At 47.1% G+C, this 13301-nt stretch overlaps 1 protein-coding gene across 1 annotated transcript; it reads left to right on the forward strand.

The window, feature by feature from the left end:
* Positions 1 to 2042: 2042 nt before the first annotated feature.
* HOXC9 (homeobox C9) lies at positions 2043 to 12338 on the forward strand. The gene is made up of 2 exons (XM_080368955.1): positions 2043 to 7522; positions 9513 to 12338. Exons 1-2 carry the CDS (start codon positions 6961 to 6963, stop codon positions 9755 to 9757), a joined length of 807 nt encoding a protein of 268 aa, XP_080225081.1. The 5' UTR covers positions 2043 to 6960; the 3' UTR covers positions 9758 to 12338.
* Positions 12339 to 13301: the final 963 nt, after the last annotated feature.

The raw sequence follows: 13301 nt of genomic DNA on the forward strand, positions 1-13301 counted from the left end.
ACACCAGGCTGGGGAAAAAAATGTTGTAAGCGAGTTTAAAAAAAGGGTAAAGAAAGAAGAAAGAAAAAAAAAAGAAGGAAGAAACTCATTTACGATACTGTAAATTAATATTTCAACAGGGACAAGGTTGATTACTGGTACATTTAACCATAATTATTTGATATTAGTGCTGTGATAATTGAATGATTTAAAGGATTCATTACATGTATGATGAGTTTGCTTTCTCTGTATTAACTATCTGCAGATTTCTTTCCCTTTCTTCTAACAGCATGTACAAGACAAAACAATATCTATTATGTATATATTAAGATTGATTTTATTTCTAAGAGACCACCCCCCTGGAGAGAAAGAGAAGAGTCTAAAGTTAATATATGTTTAGCAACCCAGTTCCAGAAATGCAATAAAAGTTAAAATCTCCCCTACTGTTTTTTAATTATGATATTAGATCAGGAAGAAGGACGGTGGGAATTTATTACTTCAGCTATTTTTGTATAGATGTGCCTGTTTTTTATGTAAAAACATGGGTAGTCAAAAAGACACCATGCTGTTCGCCTTCATCTTTCTTCGCGTAGTATTGCTTTGTTGCTCATGTTCATGCACTTTCTGATGCTGTTATCAGAGTAAAATATTAGCGATATTATGATACGCTGGATTGCATAATTTTTCTTGCGTCTGTTTGTATAATACTCCTCTCCCAGCAGGTGTAATTTTAAAACCTGGAGGCTTTTGCCCGTGTCTCGCTGTGTGTGCACGCATTGCCTACGGATGAACTTCATCCTTTGCTGCTAGGAATGATCTGGGGGGGTGGGGGGGTGCGTGTGTATGCAAAAGCTGTGGGGCGGAAAAGTTGGGTAGGAGGCTGTGGGGAGATGAGGTTGCGTTGGTACACTCTCCCAGTTTTGCAGCAGGGGAAGAACTGTGCTATATTATGGGGAAGGGTTTTTGTGTGTGTGTGTCCCGATAAAAGTTCTCCTGGCTACTCGTGGGTATTTGTTCGGCTGGGTTTTGGGGAAGTCCCCTAAAGGCTCAGCTCTTCCCTACAAGACGAGCCCGCTCCAGCGCTGGAAAACAAACTGGGGCTGGTGGAGGGAATCGTGTAAATGGTAGCAAATGTCCCTGCTCAAGGTTGTTATCTTTAGGTGTCTGGCTCAGACACTGAGTATTTACATAGGTATTGGCTCTGCAGACGACCTTACAATTAACCGCTTGATGGTGGGGGTGGGGGTGCGGATTAAGACAGAAGACGGGGTATTGCCTGAATAGTCTTTCTTTTAAGCCATATTTGTGGTATATAGAAGCAGGTTTAAGGCTGAGCTGATCTCCTGGAGGAGACTTTTGCACCAGGCCAGAGATGTTGCGGTGCAGCTTGTGCTGGAATCCATCGCCTAAAGCAGCACCCTCCGCCCTCCTCCCGCCGCCCCCCCCCCCCCGCCCCCCCCCCCCCCCCCCCCCATTTCTCGGGGTTATTGTCTTATTTGAGGGCACCAGGCTCTTCCTAACACCTTGTGCTCGCTTTCAAGCTCGCTAGTGTGCAACTGGAGCAGCCAAACAATAGAATTTGCAGACACAACTTGGAGCTTGCAACTATAGTTATCTATGCTAATTACAGGGTGTCTGACAGAAACATAATAAATGTAAAGGCAGAAGTATAGAAATATGTTTCTTCAGGCAGTATACACTTCGCCTTTCTGGGTTCAGGCTTGTTTTCTTGCTCTTCTTTTAATTTACTTCTCTGGGGGGAAAAAAAAATTTCCCCTTCTGTTGACCTGCATTTCATATCACACCCAAAACCGAGCTAACCTGGAGAGCAGCGTGGAGAGGAGCTTTAATTTTGCACCCTCCCCGGCTGCTGCAGCCGAGCTGCTGGGGTTTGTGAACATCTGCAGTAGGCTTCGTCTGGTGGAGACCTGAAATTTTGGAAAAGGAGACCATAACACACTTAAAGAAATTGTACTTCGCTTTAATTGCACCTCGGAATTTATTGTCTATTAGCTGTACCTCCAACACTGGAGAGACAGGAATTCTTAGCAACAAACGGGGGGGGGGGGGGGGGGGGGGGAAGCACTTAAGCAGGTAAAAAACTCCTGCAGTGTCATTTTCAGCTGAATGCTGATTTTCTTTGCCTTAGCTGTGATTCCCATGTTGGCTCAGATTGAAGTTTTCACGTTGATACAAAGCGATGTGCGTTCAGCGGTCAGTTGTTGTCCTGGGGAGCTTTCCTGTATGATAACTTTTAAGGAAGCCTGAATAAATATGATTTTCAAGCAGCCAAAGAATGTAGCGGGGTGGGGGGGTGGGATAAGGCAAAGCCTATAGCCTGCGATCGCGCTGCTGCAAGATTCACGGATGGTATTTGGCCTGAAATTAATCTTTCCCCATATTTATTTACTTTAAGAGACAATCCTGGAATAAACAGAGGCATCTGGGGGATCAGGAAATATTTCGCAGCCTCTTCAGAGAGTCTGCTTGAGAGTCATTCAATCTATTGTGTACAATTTTTCCCCCCTTTTTCTTCTTCTTTTTTTTTTTTTTTCTTAAGGAAAGGAGGGGTGAAGAAGGAACAAAAGAAAGAGAGAACTTTGGCAGGCAAGAGAAGAGGAAGGGAATGGAAAAGGACAAAGAAGTGGGGGGGAAAGGGAACTTTATTCCGGGTTAAGGCTGGAAATGCAGGCGGGGAGTGGGAGTTGAGCTGGCTGGAGGGTTACTTTCGTTTCGTTCCTGGAGGGATGGGACGGCAGCACCGCCCTTCCCTGCCGCTCCGGAGCGGGGCTGGAGGTGTGCGGCGTGGCCGGTGGGGGGGAAGGAGCCGAGAAAACCCCGATTTCTTTTTTTAATCCGAACTTGACAGTGTTAATTGAACCGAGGGAAAGCGGGGAATGCGGCTGGGTTTTTTTTTCTCCCTCCTCCCCGAGCACGCTCCGTTTGCTTGGCTGGCGGGGGGCGCGGTGCCGGTCACCCCCCGGCCCCGGGGCGGCCGGGACGTGGCTCCGGGGCTGCCCCCGCCGGGAGCTCCGGTCTCGGGGTGCCCCGGCGGGCAGCAGCGCCGCAGCCCCGCTCCGGAGGAAGGCTGCTGGTGCTGCTCGGGCCTGGAGCTGCAGCAGGGAAGGGGAGATACACCCTCCCCTCCCCAATTACTGGTGACCGCAGCCTGGCTCTTTCTTACCACCGTTTTTTGAAAAAAAAAAAAAAAAAAAAAAAAAATTAAAGAGCACCCCCCGCCCCAAGAAAGCAGTGTCACCTCAGCAGGCAGGCTGTCCAATAGTTGGGGTTTTTTCTTTTTTTTTTTTTTTTTTTTTTTTTTCTCCCTCTTCTCTCTCTCTTTTTATTAGGGTTATTTTTTTGTCTCACTACCTTCCAATCAGGGGAGAATTTCTCAAAGCGAAACCAAAAGATTTGGAAGTGGGGAAAGAGCCTGGCTGCGCGCACAGGGCAGGGAAGGGATGCAGCTCGGGCTGAGCACACACAGCATTTGCAGGGAGCAGGGCGAACATGGGAAGCATTTAGCTCCGAAAAGGTGTCAGAAGTCAACTAGCCAGGACAGTGCTCAGACAAAGGCTTGATTTCCTATAACCTCCTAATCTGCGAGTAGACTTCGTCTTTTTTTTTTTTAATGTATATATATAAAAAAATTACTCAATTTTTCTCCGCCGGAAAAAAAAAAAAAAACTCATACAGCTTGTGGATTGCTAGTGTTAGTTTTGCTCAATGCAAATAAGTTTCTTTCCCCTGCAGATTCAAAAGGGGAGGTGAGAGGAAAAGATATTAGTCTGCCTGGAAGGGATGTGATAGCTCACCATCATTTCAGAAGAGGTAATCTCCCATTAAACAAATACCGAAGCTTTTGTGGAGGCATAGGAGTCTAGCTGGAGCGTGCAGAAAAGCTGCGAAATAACCTTGTAGCTGCTGAATTCAATAACAAGGCGTGTTTCAGATCCAGTCTGGATATTTGCTTGGAGACACTGCTACTGAAAAGAAGAATATTTCAGGATACTGCTTTATTTGCCCTGCACTCTGAGCGGACTTTATCCACATAACTTTGCATTCATCCATGGGGATGGTCTCATGTGAGATAAGCGTGAAAGGACAATATTTTATGGGGGTTCACATCGTGTTACGGGATTCTGCAGCTAAATGTGGAGAAAACGTTGTCTTAAGCCGTCTCTTTAGTCTTAAGCCGTCTCTTTAGTTTGCTTTAAGGTGAAGTGTCTCCATCTCTGCTTTGTACTGCGCAATTCTGAGACCAGCAGCCCCTGAATGAGAGGGGTTTGTATGACAAACGCGATCTTATTTTGTGTTTAATACCCCACCACAGTGTGGGGAGTGAGTGAGTAATCCCGTGTGCTGCAGGTTTCCGTGCAAATAAAAGAAATCTTTGCCAGATACGTTTGCCTTTGTGTAACACCAACATCCACCATCCACGACTAATTTAGTGACCTTGCCTGCTTGCATTAAGGTTACAAAAACTGCTGCTACTTATTACGACTGCGTGGCTTTGATAATTTCTGCTCGTTTTGCGCTTCGTCTGTGGTATATTCTGACACTATAAAAAAAATTTTCCCCCTCTGGAAAACCTCCCCACTGACTCAGCTTTTCAGTGCTTCTGTCCCTCTGCATGCTCAGTCCTTCCTTTCCCTCTCCCTCCTTCTCTCTCTGCCTCTTTTTCCCCCCTTTCTCCCTCTCCCCTTCTGCATATACATCTGCAAACAACCCTTCTTTTGTAAGGATTCTCTTTTAAAATATTCCACCAAAGTAGAGAAGCCAAGCTGCTTTTTCTCCTCTACATGTCACAGCCCACTATTATTAGCAGTCTTGCAGAGTAAGTATTTTTAAAATGGGAATAAATAAAAGAATGATGATTTTTTTTTTCTCGCGAACATAAAAATAACCGTCATTGGAGACTGATGATTGACAGATAAATTGGTCTCGATAAAGGCCAAAGAAGACATTCTACTCCTGCAGGAATATTTCCCTTTAAGGGCTCACATAAAGCAGGGAACTTAAAACGGAATGAGGAATAAATTCTGTGGGGGGAGCGAGTCGATGACTTTTCGAATTTGGAAAATCTGGAGTCCCTTGACAAACACCTCCCGTCATATTTTTATTTTAAAGCCTTCCCTATTTTTTGAGAGGGAAATCCAATTTCTACTAGCAGTGAGGGCAGCCTCGTGCGTTTATTTTTTTTTTTTTCCTGGAGCTCTGTGGATTGAGGTGCAGGATTTTATCCTGGCTCAGCTGAGGGGGTAAGTTTGGAGGGGCTGGGGGGGAAGGTCTCCTGGCAGTATCATTCCCTCTTGCCTGTTCTTCCTCAATCTGCCCTAATGTCTTTTCTCCTCCCGCTCGCATTTCCCATGCAACTTACTGAGGAGGGAAGGGGGAGAGAAAAAAAAAAAAAAAAAAAAAAAGGTTTCTGCTGTGTCCGTCCGTGGGACTTGCCCAGACTGTACAGAACGCCTGTCACTGGTGAATGCTGCATCACTGGAGACACCCTGACCACCCCCCTTGCCTGCCTGCCTGCCTCTCCCATGGAGGGACCCCCACCGCTTTCTGAGCCCACACTTTCCCTTCTTGCAAATTTTGACCGTTTCCCTCCATGTCCCCCCCAGCTCTAGAATACCCGAGGTGATGGAGAGTCCAGACAATCCATATTTTTGGGGGGTTCTGTTTCTAAAAAAAATCACGAAAGGTTATTTTTTGTTAGGTACCTTAATTTTAATATTATTTTTTTTCTGCCAGAAGACTCGCCTAACTCCCTTATTGCAGACTCCAATGGGCGTGAGCTATTTACCTACCTGTCTTTCCTTACAAAGGAAAGGTTATTCTCTCAAAATGCAGGCAGGTTATCACCGATTTTTTTAACGCTTCCAACTTCTTCAATCGATTTGGTGTAAAAAGAAAAGTTTCCAGGCGTTAACAAAAAAAAAAAAAAAAAAGGAGGAAAAAAAAATAAATCATGTGCCAAACACACATTGTTGCTTCCTCCTGATACGCAAAAGCTCTCTCATCCTCAGCTATATAGCTGAAACTCAGTCCTACGGTTTTATTTAATGAACGACACATTTATGAACAATCAAGTGATCCTCGTAAAAATTTTATTGAAGGACATAAAAACATCCACGACTACTTGCCGAATAATGCAGCCTTTCACTGCGAAAGCTCAGTTTTTCTTTTTTTCCTTTTTTTTTTTTTTTTTGGGGGGGGGGGGGGGGGCTCTGTGTGTGTGTGGTATTATTATTTCCCCCTCCTGTTTTCAAAGCTGCTCCTCAGACTATATATATTTTTTTTTCCCTCCTGAAGACACTTTTTTCTTAAAGCAGGGCTAGATGTGCCTCTGCCCCACAGATTTCTCAGCTGCTGAGCAGCCTAACGATGAGACAGCGCTGCAAAAGATGACAAAAGCCCCCTTGGCTTTTAGGCTAAAAGCTTCTTCCCCCCCTTCCCCCCCAGCTCCTTTCTCCAAGTGGGGAGCCCACCTTCACCGCACTTCTCCCCTCTCCCCTTCCCACCGCTATCCCATTTAATGTATCCATTAGAGGCTAGAAGCTGCAGAAGCAAAGGACAGAGACAAATTACGTCAAGAAATAGTTCCTGGACTACCTTCCACAATTACCTTCCACCTTCCTTAGCACCAGGGCGAATCTCCCCCCCAGCCCGCGGGCAGAGCATCCCCCGGCTGAGGACCGGCCGAGCCTCCCTCCTCCACGTCCCCGCCCCATTTCCAGCAGTTTTAGGAAAAGCCGGGTGGCGTTATTAAAAAAAAAAAAAAAAAAAAAAAAAAAAAGGAAGGAGGAAAGGAAAAAAAAAAAAGACCTGCGGATTGATCCACGCTATATTTTTGGGTAAATACAATCACGTGAGGGCGGGCAGCCAATGGCACACTGGGAAAGGCTGAAAAAATAATTACCTGCCCTGATTGTTCTATGAGAAGATAAAAAGTACACATACAGTTCATACAATAATCTTATGAATGTAAAAGAGGGGGGAACCATGTCGGCTTCTGGCCCCATAAGCAACTACTATGTTGACTCCTTGATAAGCCACGAGAACGACGAGCTCTTGGCCTCCAGGTTCCCCAGCACTGCCTCCCACCCGGCTGCTGCCCGACCGTCAGGATTAGTCCCGGACTGTGCCGACTTTCCGTCCTGCAGTTTCGCCCCCAAGCCGGCCGTCTTTACCACCTCCTGGGCTCCCGTGCACTCCCAGTCCTCCGTGGGCTACCACCCCTACGCCCCCCAGGCGCCCGTGGGGGCAGAGCCCAGGTACATGCGGACTTGGCTGGAGCCCCTCGCCGGGGCCGTCTCCTTCCCGGCCTTCGCCCCCGGTGCTCGCCCCTACGGCCTGAAGCCCGACGCCTTCCCCGGGCGGCGGCCGGAGTGCGGCCCCGCCGACGGCCGCGGCTACGCGGACTACATGTACGCGGCTCCGGGGGAGCTGAGAGACAGAGCAGCGCAGACAATTCCTTCCCCGGAGTCCGAAGCCATCGCTTCCAGCAAACACAAAGAAGAAAAGCACGAATTAGACCCTAGTAAGTCGAAGTCATTCTTGTTTACGACCGGGGAGGCATTACAGCTTCCAGGACCCTACTCAATAAAATGAAATTACCTTAGAGAGCCCGACCCTAAAACTCCAGATACGCAGGAAGATCTGGGGGTTTGAGCGAGTCCGCCTAGCAGAGCCGGAGAGCAAATATCTGTACTTTGTTTTGGGCACTTTAGTCTTTTTCTGGGTTTCTTTTTTTCTTTTTCTCCCCCCCCCCCCTTTTTTTTTTTCCTTGCAAGGGGAAAGGGGGGGGGGGGCTTTGGCTTCTGTGATCAAATATTCATCACCTTCTACCGGGGGGAATTAAAAAAAAAATAGAGAAGGAGAGTGCGTGTGTGAGAGGGAGCGAGAGGGGGGTAGGCAGAGGGAGAAGCCTCTTCGCTTTCAAATATTTCCACTTTCAAAGAACAAGGAAGAGTTGTAGCTGGCTGGAAGTGAACATATTGATGTGTTTTTTTGGGGGGAGGGGAAAGGAATATCTCTGGATAAATACAGAGGTGTCTCTTTATCTATTTTAAAAATCAATAAAAGCTCCACCGGTGCAATTATTCATAAAATGCTCCAACACGTGGGAATAAATGAAAAGGTGGGTGCCCTGGGCGGGGGGGCGTGTGTGTGTGTGTAGGGGAGAAGCAAAGGGGGAAATTGGAATTGTAAAGGCATAAACTAAGTGTGTGGAGGTAGCAGAGGGCAAAAGGCAGCGAGCACAGGACATTGGACCATACACTTGAAGAAACATCTTCTGCAGCCCAAGGGGAGGGGGGGAAGGCGGGGGGGGGAACTCCAGAAAAACCAAAACAAACCCAACCCCAACCCAGCCATCAGGAAACCTTGAACACTGTAGGGGCAGGAGTCAGGTAACCGCCAGCATCACCCTCACCTCCACCCTGCAGCGCAGGGAGCCTGGAGCCCAGCTCTGCAGAGGGGACCAGCTCCTGGGGGATGCAAAGGCAGGAGGGCAGCAACTCAGCATCCGAGATTAAAATAAAATAAATTAATAATTTTAAAAGCCCCAAAGCAAAACCCACCCAACACAATGCCTCCTCGCCAAACCCTCCCGAGAGGACCTCAGCACCAGCGGGTGATGCGAGGACGATGATGCGGGTGCACCCGCCGGGGTACCGCACGCCCCTGCGGCCGCTCGGCCGTGCCCTGGGCTTGGGGGGACCCCCCTGGCCTAAGATGCGGGAGATTTCCGAGCGATAAAGCTGGGTGACAGGAGATGGGAGCACCTTGGTGCCTCAGTATCGCGCTCTCTATCAGGAAAGGCGCTCACACCTCTATTTATGACAGGCGAGCTGGTGCCAGGCACCCTCGTGATAAAAATAAGTCGAGGAATCAGGAGGCGAAAGTCTCCCTTTGCTGGCAGGCAGCTGCCTAAAACGGGCAGAGGGTAAAACCTTCTCCCACGGAGCGGCGGGTTTGCTCCCCGGCCAAGGCGGGCTGTGGCAGCAGCCTGGAAAGTCCTTTAGGCTGGGGGAGAGAAGGGGAAAAAAAAAAAAGCGCCAATTTCGGGGAGCCAGTGGGACATCTCGCGTGTCATCCTTAAGATATTAAAAAAACAAACTCGGCTTTCCAGGTCTGGGAAAGCTTCTAGGGAAAGTATTGGAGAGCTGAGGTTGTAAAAAGAGTTTATGGGCCTATGAAATGGTGGGAATTTTTACTTTTTATGACTATGTTCTTAGATTACTGCTAGTAGCAGTCATGTGGATAATTATTATTTTAAACCCATTGCTACGGTTTTATTTACTGAAACTTTTATGTGAGAACAGCAGCAAAAGAAAAGGAAATGACCCCTCCAAAATAAACAGATTAAACTCTTCTGAAGGTCACTTAAAATATTTAGGTAAGATCTGCTAATTAAACAGGTTTCTTTCTATAGATACACCAGGGCGTGGAGGGGGGAGGGAAGAAAGGCCAGCTGTATACACTGATTTTCCCCCCCCCCAAAAAAATGTTAAAATCTTCTTTCTCAGACAATCCCGTCGCAAATTGGATTCATGCGCGCTCCACGAGGAAGAAAAGATGTCCTTACACAAAGTATCAGACCCTGGAACTGGAAAAAGAGTTTTTATTCAATATGTACCTTACACGGGACCGGAGGTACGAAGTAGCCAGAGTCCTTAATCTCACTGAACGCCAAGTCAAAATCTGGTTTCAGAACAGGCGAATGAAAATGAAGAAAATGAATAAAGAAAAAACCGATAAAGAACAGCAATAAAGTTGGCAAAGTCCAGTCGATGAGAAACGAGGGTGGAGGAAAAAAAAAAAAAAAAAAAGGAAAAAACCACCAAAAAAAAACCCACAAAAAAAGGCTGTTTCTGGGGGTTGAAGTGTTTCTGACTTTGAATGTGCGGATGAATGTTTAGCATTATAGGCAAACACAGCAAGCGTTTTGGGACACGAGTCTTTTCTAAAATGCAACTAAATAAAAGAAAGATGTTGGGGGGGGTTGTTTTCTCTTCCTTTCTTCTTCCTTGTTTTTTGTTTTGTCCTCCTCAGAAAACAAACACAAGAAGTACTTGAATATTTTTTTTAGTATTTTATTTCATAAATTAAACTTATCCAGTATTTTTATTTTTTAATTCCGCGAGCTCGTGAGTGAATATTTTGTACAAAAAAGAGGAAAAAGAGACACACAAAAAAAAAAAAAGGACCGAAGGGAATATGGCTCAATGATGTTCTGTCATGGTGTTGAACGTTTCTGCTGTACTTATTTGTGTATTTTATTCTCGTCTCAGAACCGTTCTGTAATATTGTTATGTTCGCTATTGTAGAGCAGCTCTATGTAAATATACCTAACGTCACGGGGGAAAAAAAAAAAAAAGGAAAAAAATCAGGATGTAGGTGTCTTTTTATTTAAAGCCCTTTGCAGAGGAGCAGCCCCAGGGCTTTGCCTGCCGGTGCCGGTGCCGGTGCCGGTGCCGGTGCTGGTGCCGCAGCCTCGGCAGGGCGGACCCGAACATCCCCCGCAGCCGGAGGAGAGCGGAGATTTCTGCTTCCTTCCCCAGCACTTTTCTATTTCAGAGTACCATAATAAAAAGGCGCTGAGGTAAGGGTTATATGTGCCATCAATTTTTAGATTGGGATAATTAATTGTACTAATTTATGACCCCAGGCAATCGAAGGATATGTAAAAAGACTAAATATGGATGCTGGGAATAGAGGAGCTGGCAAAGGCATCGCTCTCTGCCATCCACTCGGGGAGCTTCTGCCTTATCGATGGGTTGCCAAAACTTGGAGGGTTGCTGGAAGTGCTGTTTCTCGCAAGACAGCCCAGGAGAAGGCGGGGAGGAGGGGGGAGATCTGGGCTGAGGCGGGGGGGAAGAAAGAGCAAGGGAATAAAGACATAAATGTGTGGTGGTGATGCGGTAGCCTGCAAATTTTCGGGTTGAAAGGCAAAAAAAATAAAAGGCAGACCCCCCTCCCTCATCCTTACACGGGGGAAATTAAAAAAAAAAAGGGGGGGGGGGGGGAGAAGGGTTGTTGGCTGCGGAAAGGTCAACCCCCCCGGTCCTGCCAGGGCGAGATGGGTCTGGGGCTTGTGCAGAGGCGAGAAAACACGCTGCCCACAGCGCTGGAGCCGGGATTTATCAATGGCTCCTTCTCTGGGCGCTTTCCAGGCTGCTGAATGAGAAACAAGAGGCAGGAGATTGTATAAAAAATGAGCAGCAAGGGATGTTTAATCATAAAAACTTGTTATAGGTCCCTTTCTTTAATGAAATGAGTGGAGCAGCGTTTTAATCTTTCTAATCAAAACCAGATCAGGCGAGCGAGATACGTTTGTCGCCCTCGTCCCAGTTCCTCCGAAATAAAAAAATCTGGAAGCTATTACTTCTGCTGATCTCATAAAATATTGCTCTTTAATATTTCTTGCTGAAGCATTTGGAGGTTTCTTTTCCTTACCCTGATTTGTGTCCTCGCTTTTAAAGTGGGGTCTATTTTTGTCTCCGGACGGGGACAGGCGCACTGCGGTCTATCAGCGGAGACATCCCTGGAGCAGGGGAAGCTAAAAAGCCCTTTTACAATCCCAGTTTTGTGCTAGGTCTGTTTGGAAAAAACCTTAACGAGCGCAATGAAATGGTCAGGTTAGAAAACATTTTAGCGGAGCGAAAGATTTATGGACAAAAAAAAATACCACAAAAAAACCCAAAAACCGGAAGAAGAAGGGGGAAATCTTTCCACCTAAGTCATGTCAATTCTTTTTTTTTTTAATTATTATTATTATTGGTGGTGGTGTTGTTGTTATTTTCCCTCCCATCTGCTTCTCTCCCTTCGTTCATCCCGCTTCAAATAAAGAATAAAATCCTGCAGGGTCGGGAAGCGGCTCGCTCACGTCCTCTTCGCGAGAGGGGAGAAATCATCCCCGTTTTATCACTATTAATTAAGAGGGGGCGAAGAAAAAAATAAAAATCTCGACCATCATTTGGACAGGACTTTGGAGGCAGTTTCGGACCCGGCTCTCTGGAGGGGCTTGTCAGGAACGTTTAGCGATGTTGAAAAGACATGATGTATGGAAGTTCATTTTGGCCCCCCTTTCATTCAAGCGGATCTCATTTCCAGTGCGACCACAGCCTGCTCCCTCCTCCCCTCCTGCCCCCCCTTCCTCCCTCCCCAGCCCCCCCCTCCCCAGCCCCTCTCCCTCCCTGCCGCAGTCAGCTCTCCGGCCAGACCCCCATTACAGCCGGCGGGCAGCGCAGGAGATGCCCCTTTGTCTCCACCGAGCTGCTGGTTGGGGCTTTCTTTTGTTGGTGGTGGGTTGGGTTGGGTTAAAATCCTGCCGCAGTTTTAGTTCATGTGCAAGGCCCCCGGTATCCTCAGCTCCCCCCCCCCCCCCCACTCCCACCCCCCTCGCCCCGCGTCCCCGTCCCCCGGTGAAGGGTTACACTAGTTATAAAATGCCATTTGGCCCTGCTGGGAGGCTGCGCTGGTGCGGCTCAGCCATTGAATTTCTCCTCCACGGCAGCCAGCGGAGAAAAAACCCACCCCAATGTGGCTCAAAATAAATAATAATAATTAAAAAGAAAAAAATGCGGCTTGCACCCGGCAGCACACCCTACGGCCAGCCTTTCCCCGGATCAATGTATCAAAATGCTCCAATTTCGGCATTCTTTGACATATGGCGCGTGTGTGCAGACGCATACTGATACAGCTATTGTGTGCCGGCGCTTGTGAACATGCACATGCATTTCTGCCCTGGGAGAGATGCCCTTACCAAGGCAAACAAGAAAGAAAAAAAAAAATTGTTTAAATATATATGTATGTATATAGCCATGTATATAAGGTTCGTGGGGTGGGTTTTTTGTCGGGTGCGTGTGTGGTGTGCCTGGTTTCAAATCTGCCCCTTTGTAAGGCACACAAAACCGACAGGACCCTACAGCTGTCCATAGGTACATTTCCGCAGCCAAAAAAATGCCACTTTTACAACTCTGTTTGTCTCCCTGCTATGCATGGCTGAATGGGACCGAACAAAACAGGACCCTAGATCTGGCTAGACGTCTGGCTTTAATTGCTTTATGGTTTAAATAAGGTGGGTGCTCTTCCCTTTGAAACCGGATTATTGGAATGTTTTGTCTACAAGCTACAAACAACAGACCCCCCTCGGCAGAGGGGAGGTTAAAAAAAAAAAAAAAAAAAAAAAAAAAGAGAGAGAAAATCAAACCCCAACTCCAAGCCAAAACTGATAAAAGCCGGGGGGGAAGGGGGGTGAGGTGGTACATCTGGTGGGTTTGTTTGGTCCTTCGTGCGTGTGCTGCCTTTTTTTG

This window comes from Falco punctatus, assembly GCF_963210335.1.
Source record: "Falco punctatus genome assembly, chromosome: 18".
Lineage (NCBI taxonomy): Eukaryota > Metazoa > Chordata > Aves > Falconiformes > Falconidae > Falco > Falco punctatus.

What these genes read in the sequence shown, in the direction of transcription:
- HOXC9 (XM_080368955.1), top strand. Translation starts at nt 6,961, where the DNA reads ATGAATGTAAAAGAGGGGGGAACCATGTCGGCTTCTGGCCCCATAAGC. An exon ending in AAAGCACGAATTAGACCCTA is followed by an intron (nt 7,523 to 9,512) that starts GTAAGTCGAAGT and finishes CTTCTTTCTCAG; the next exon opens with ACAATCCCGTCGCAAATTGG.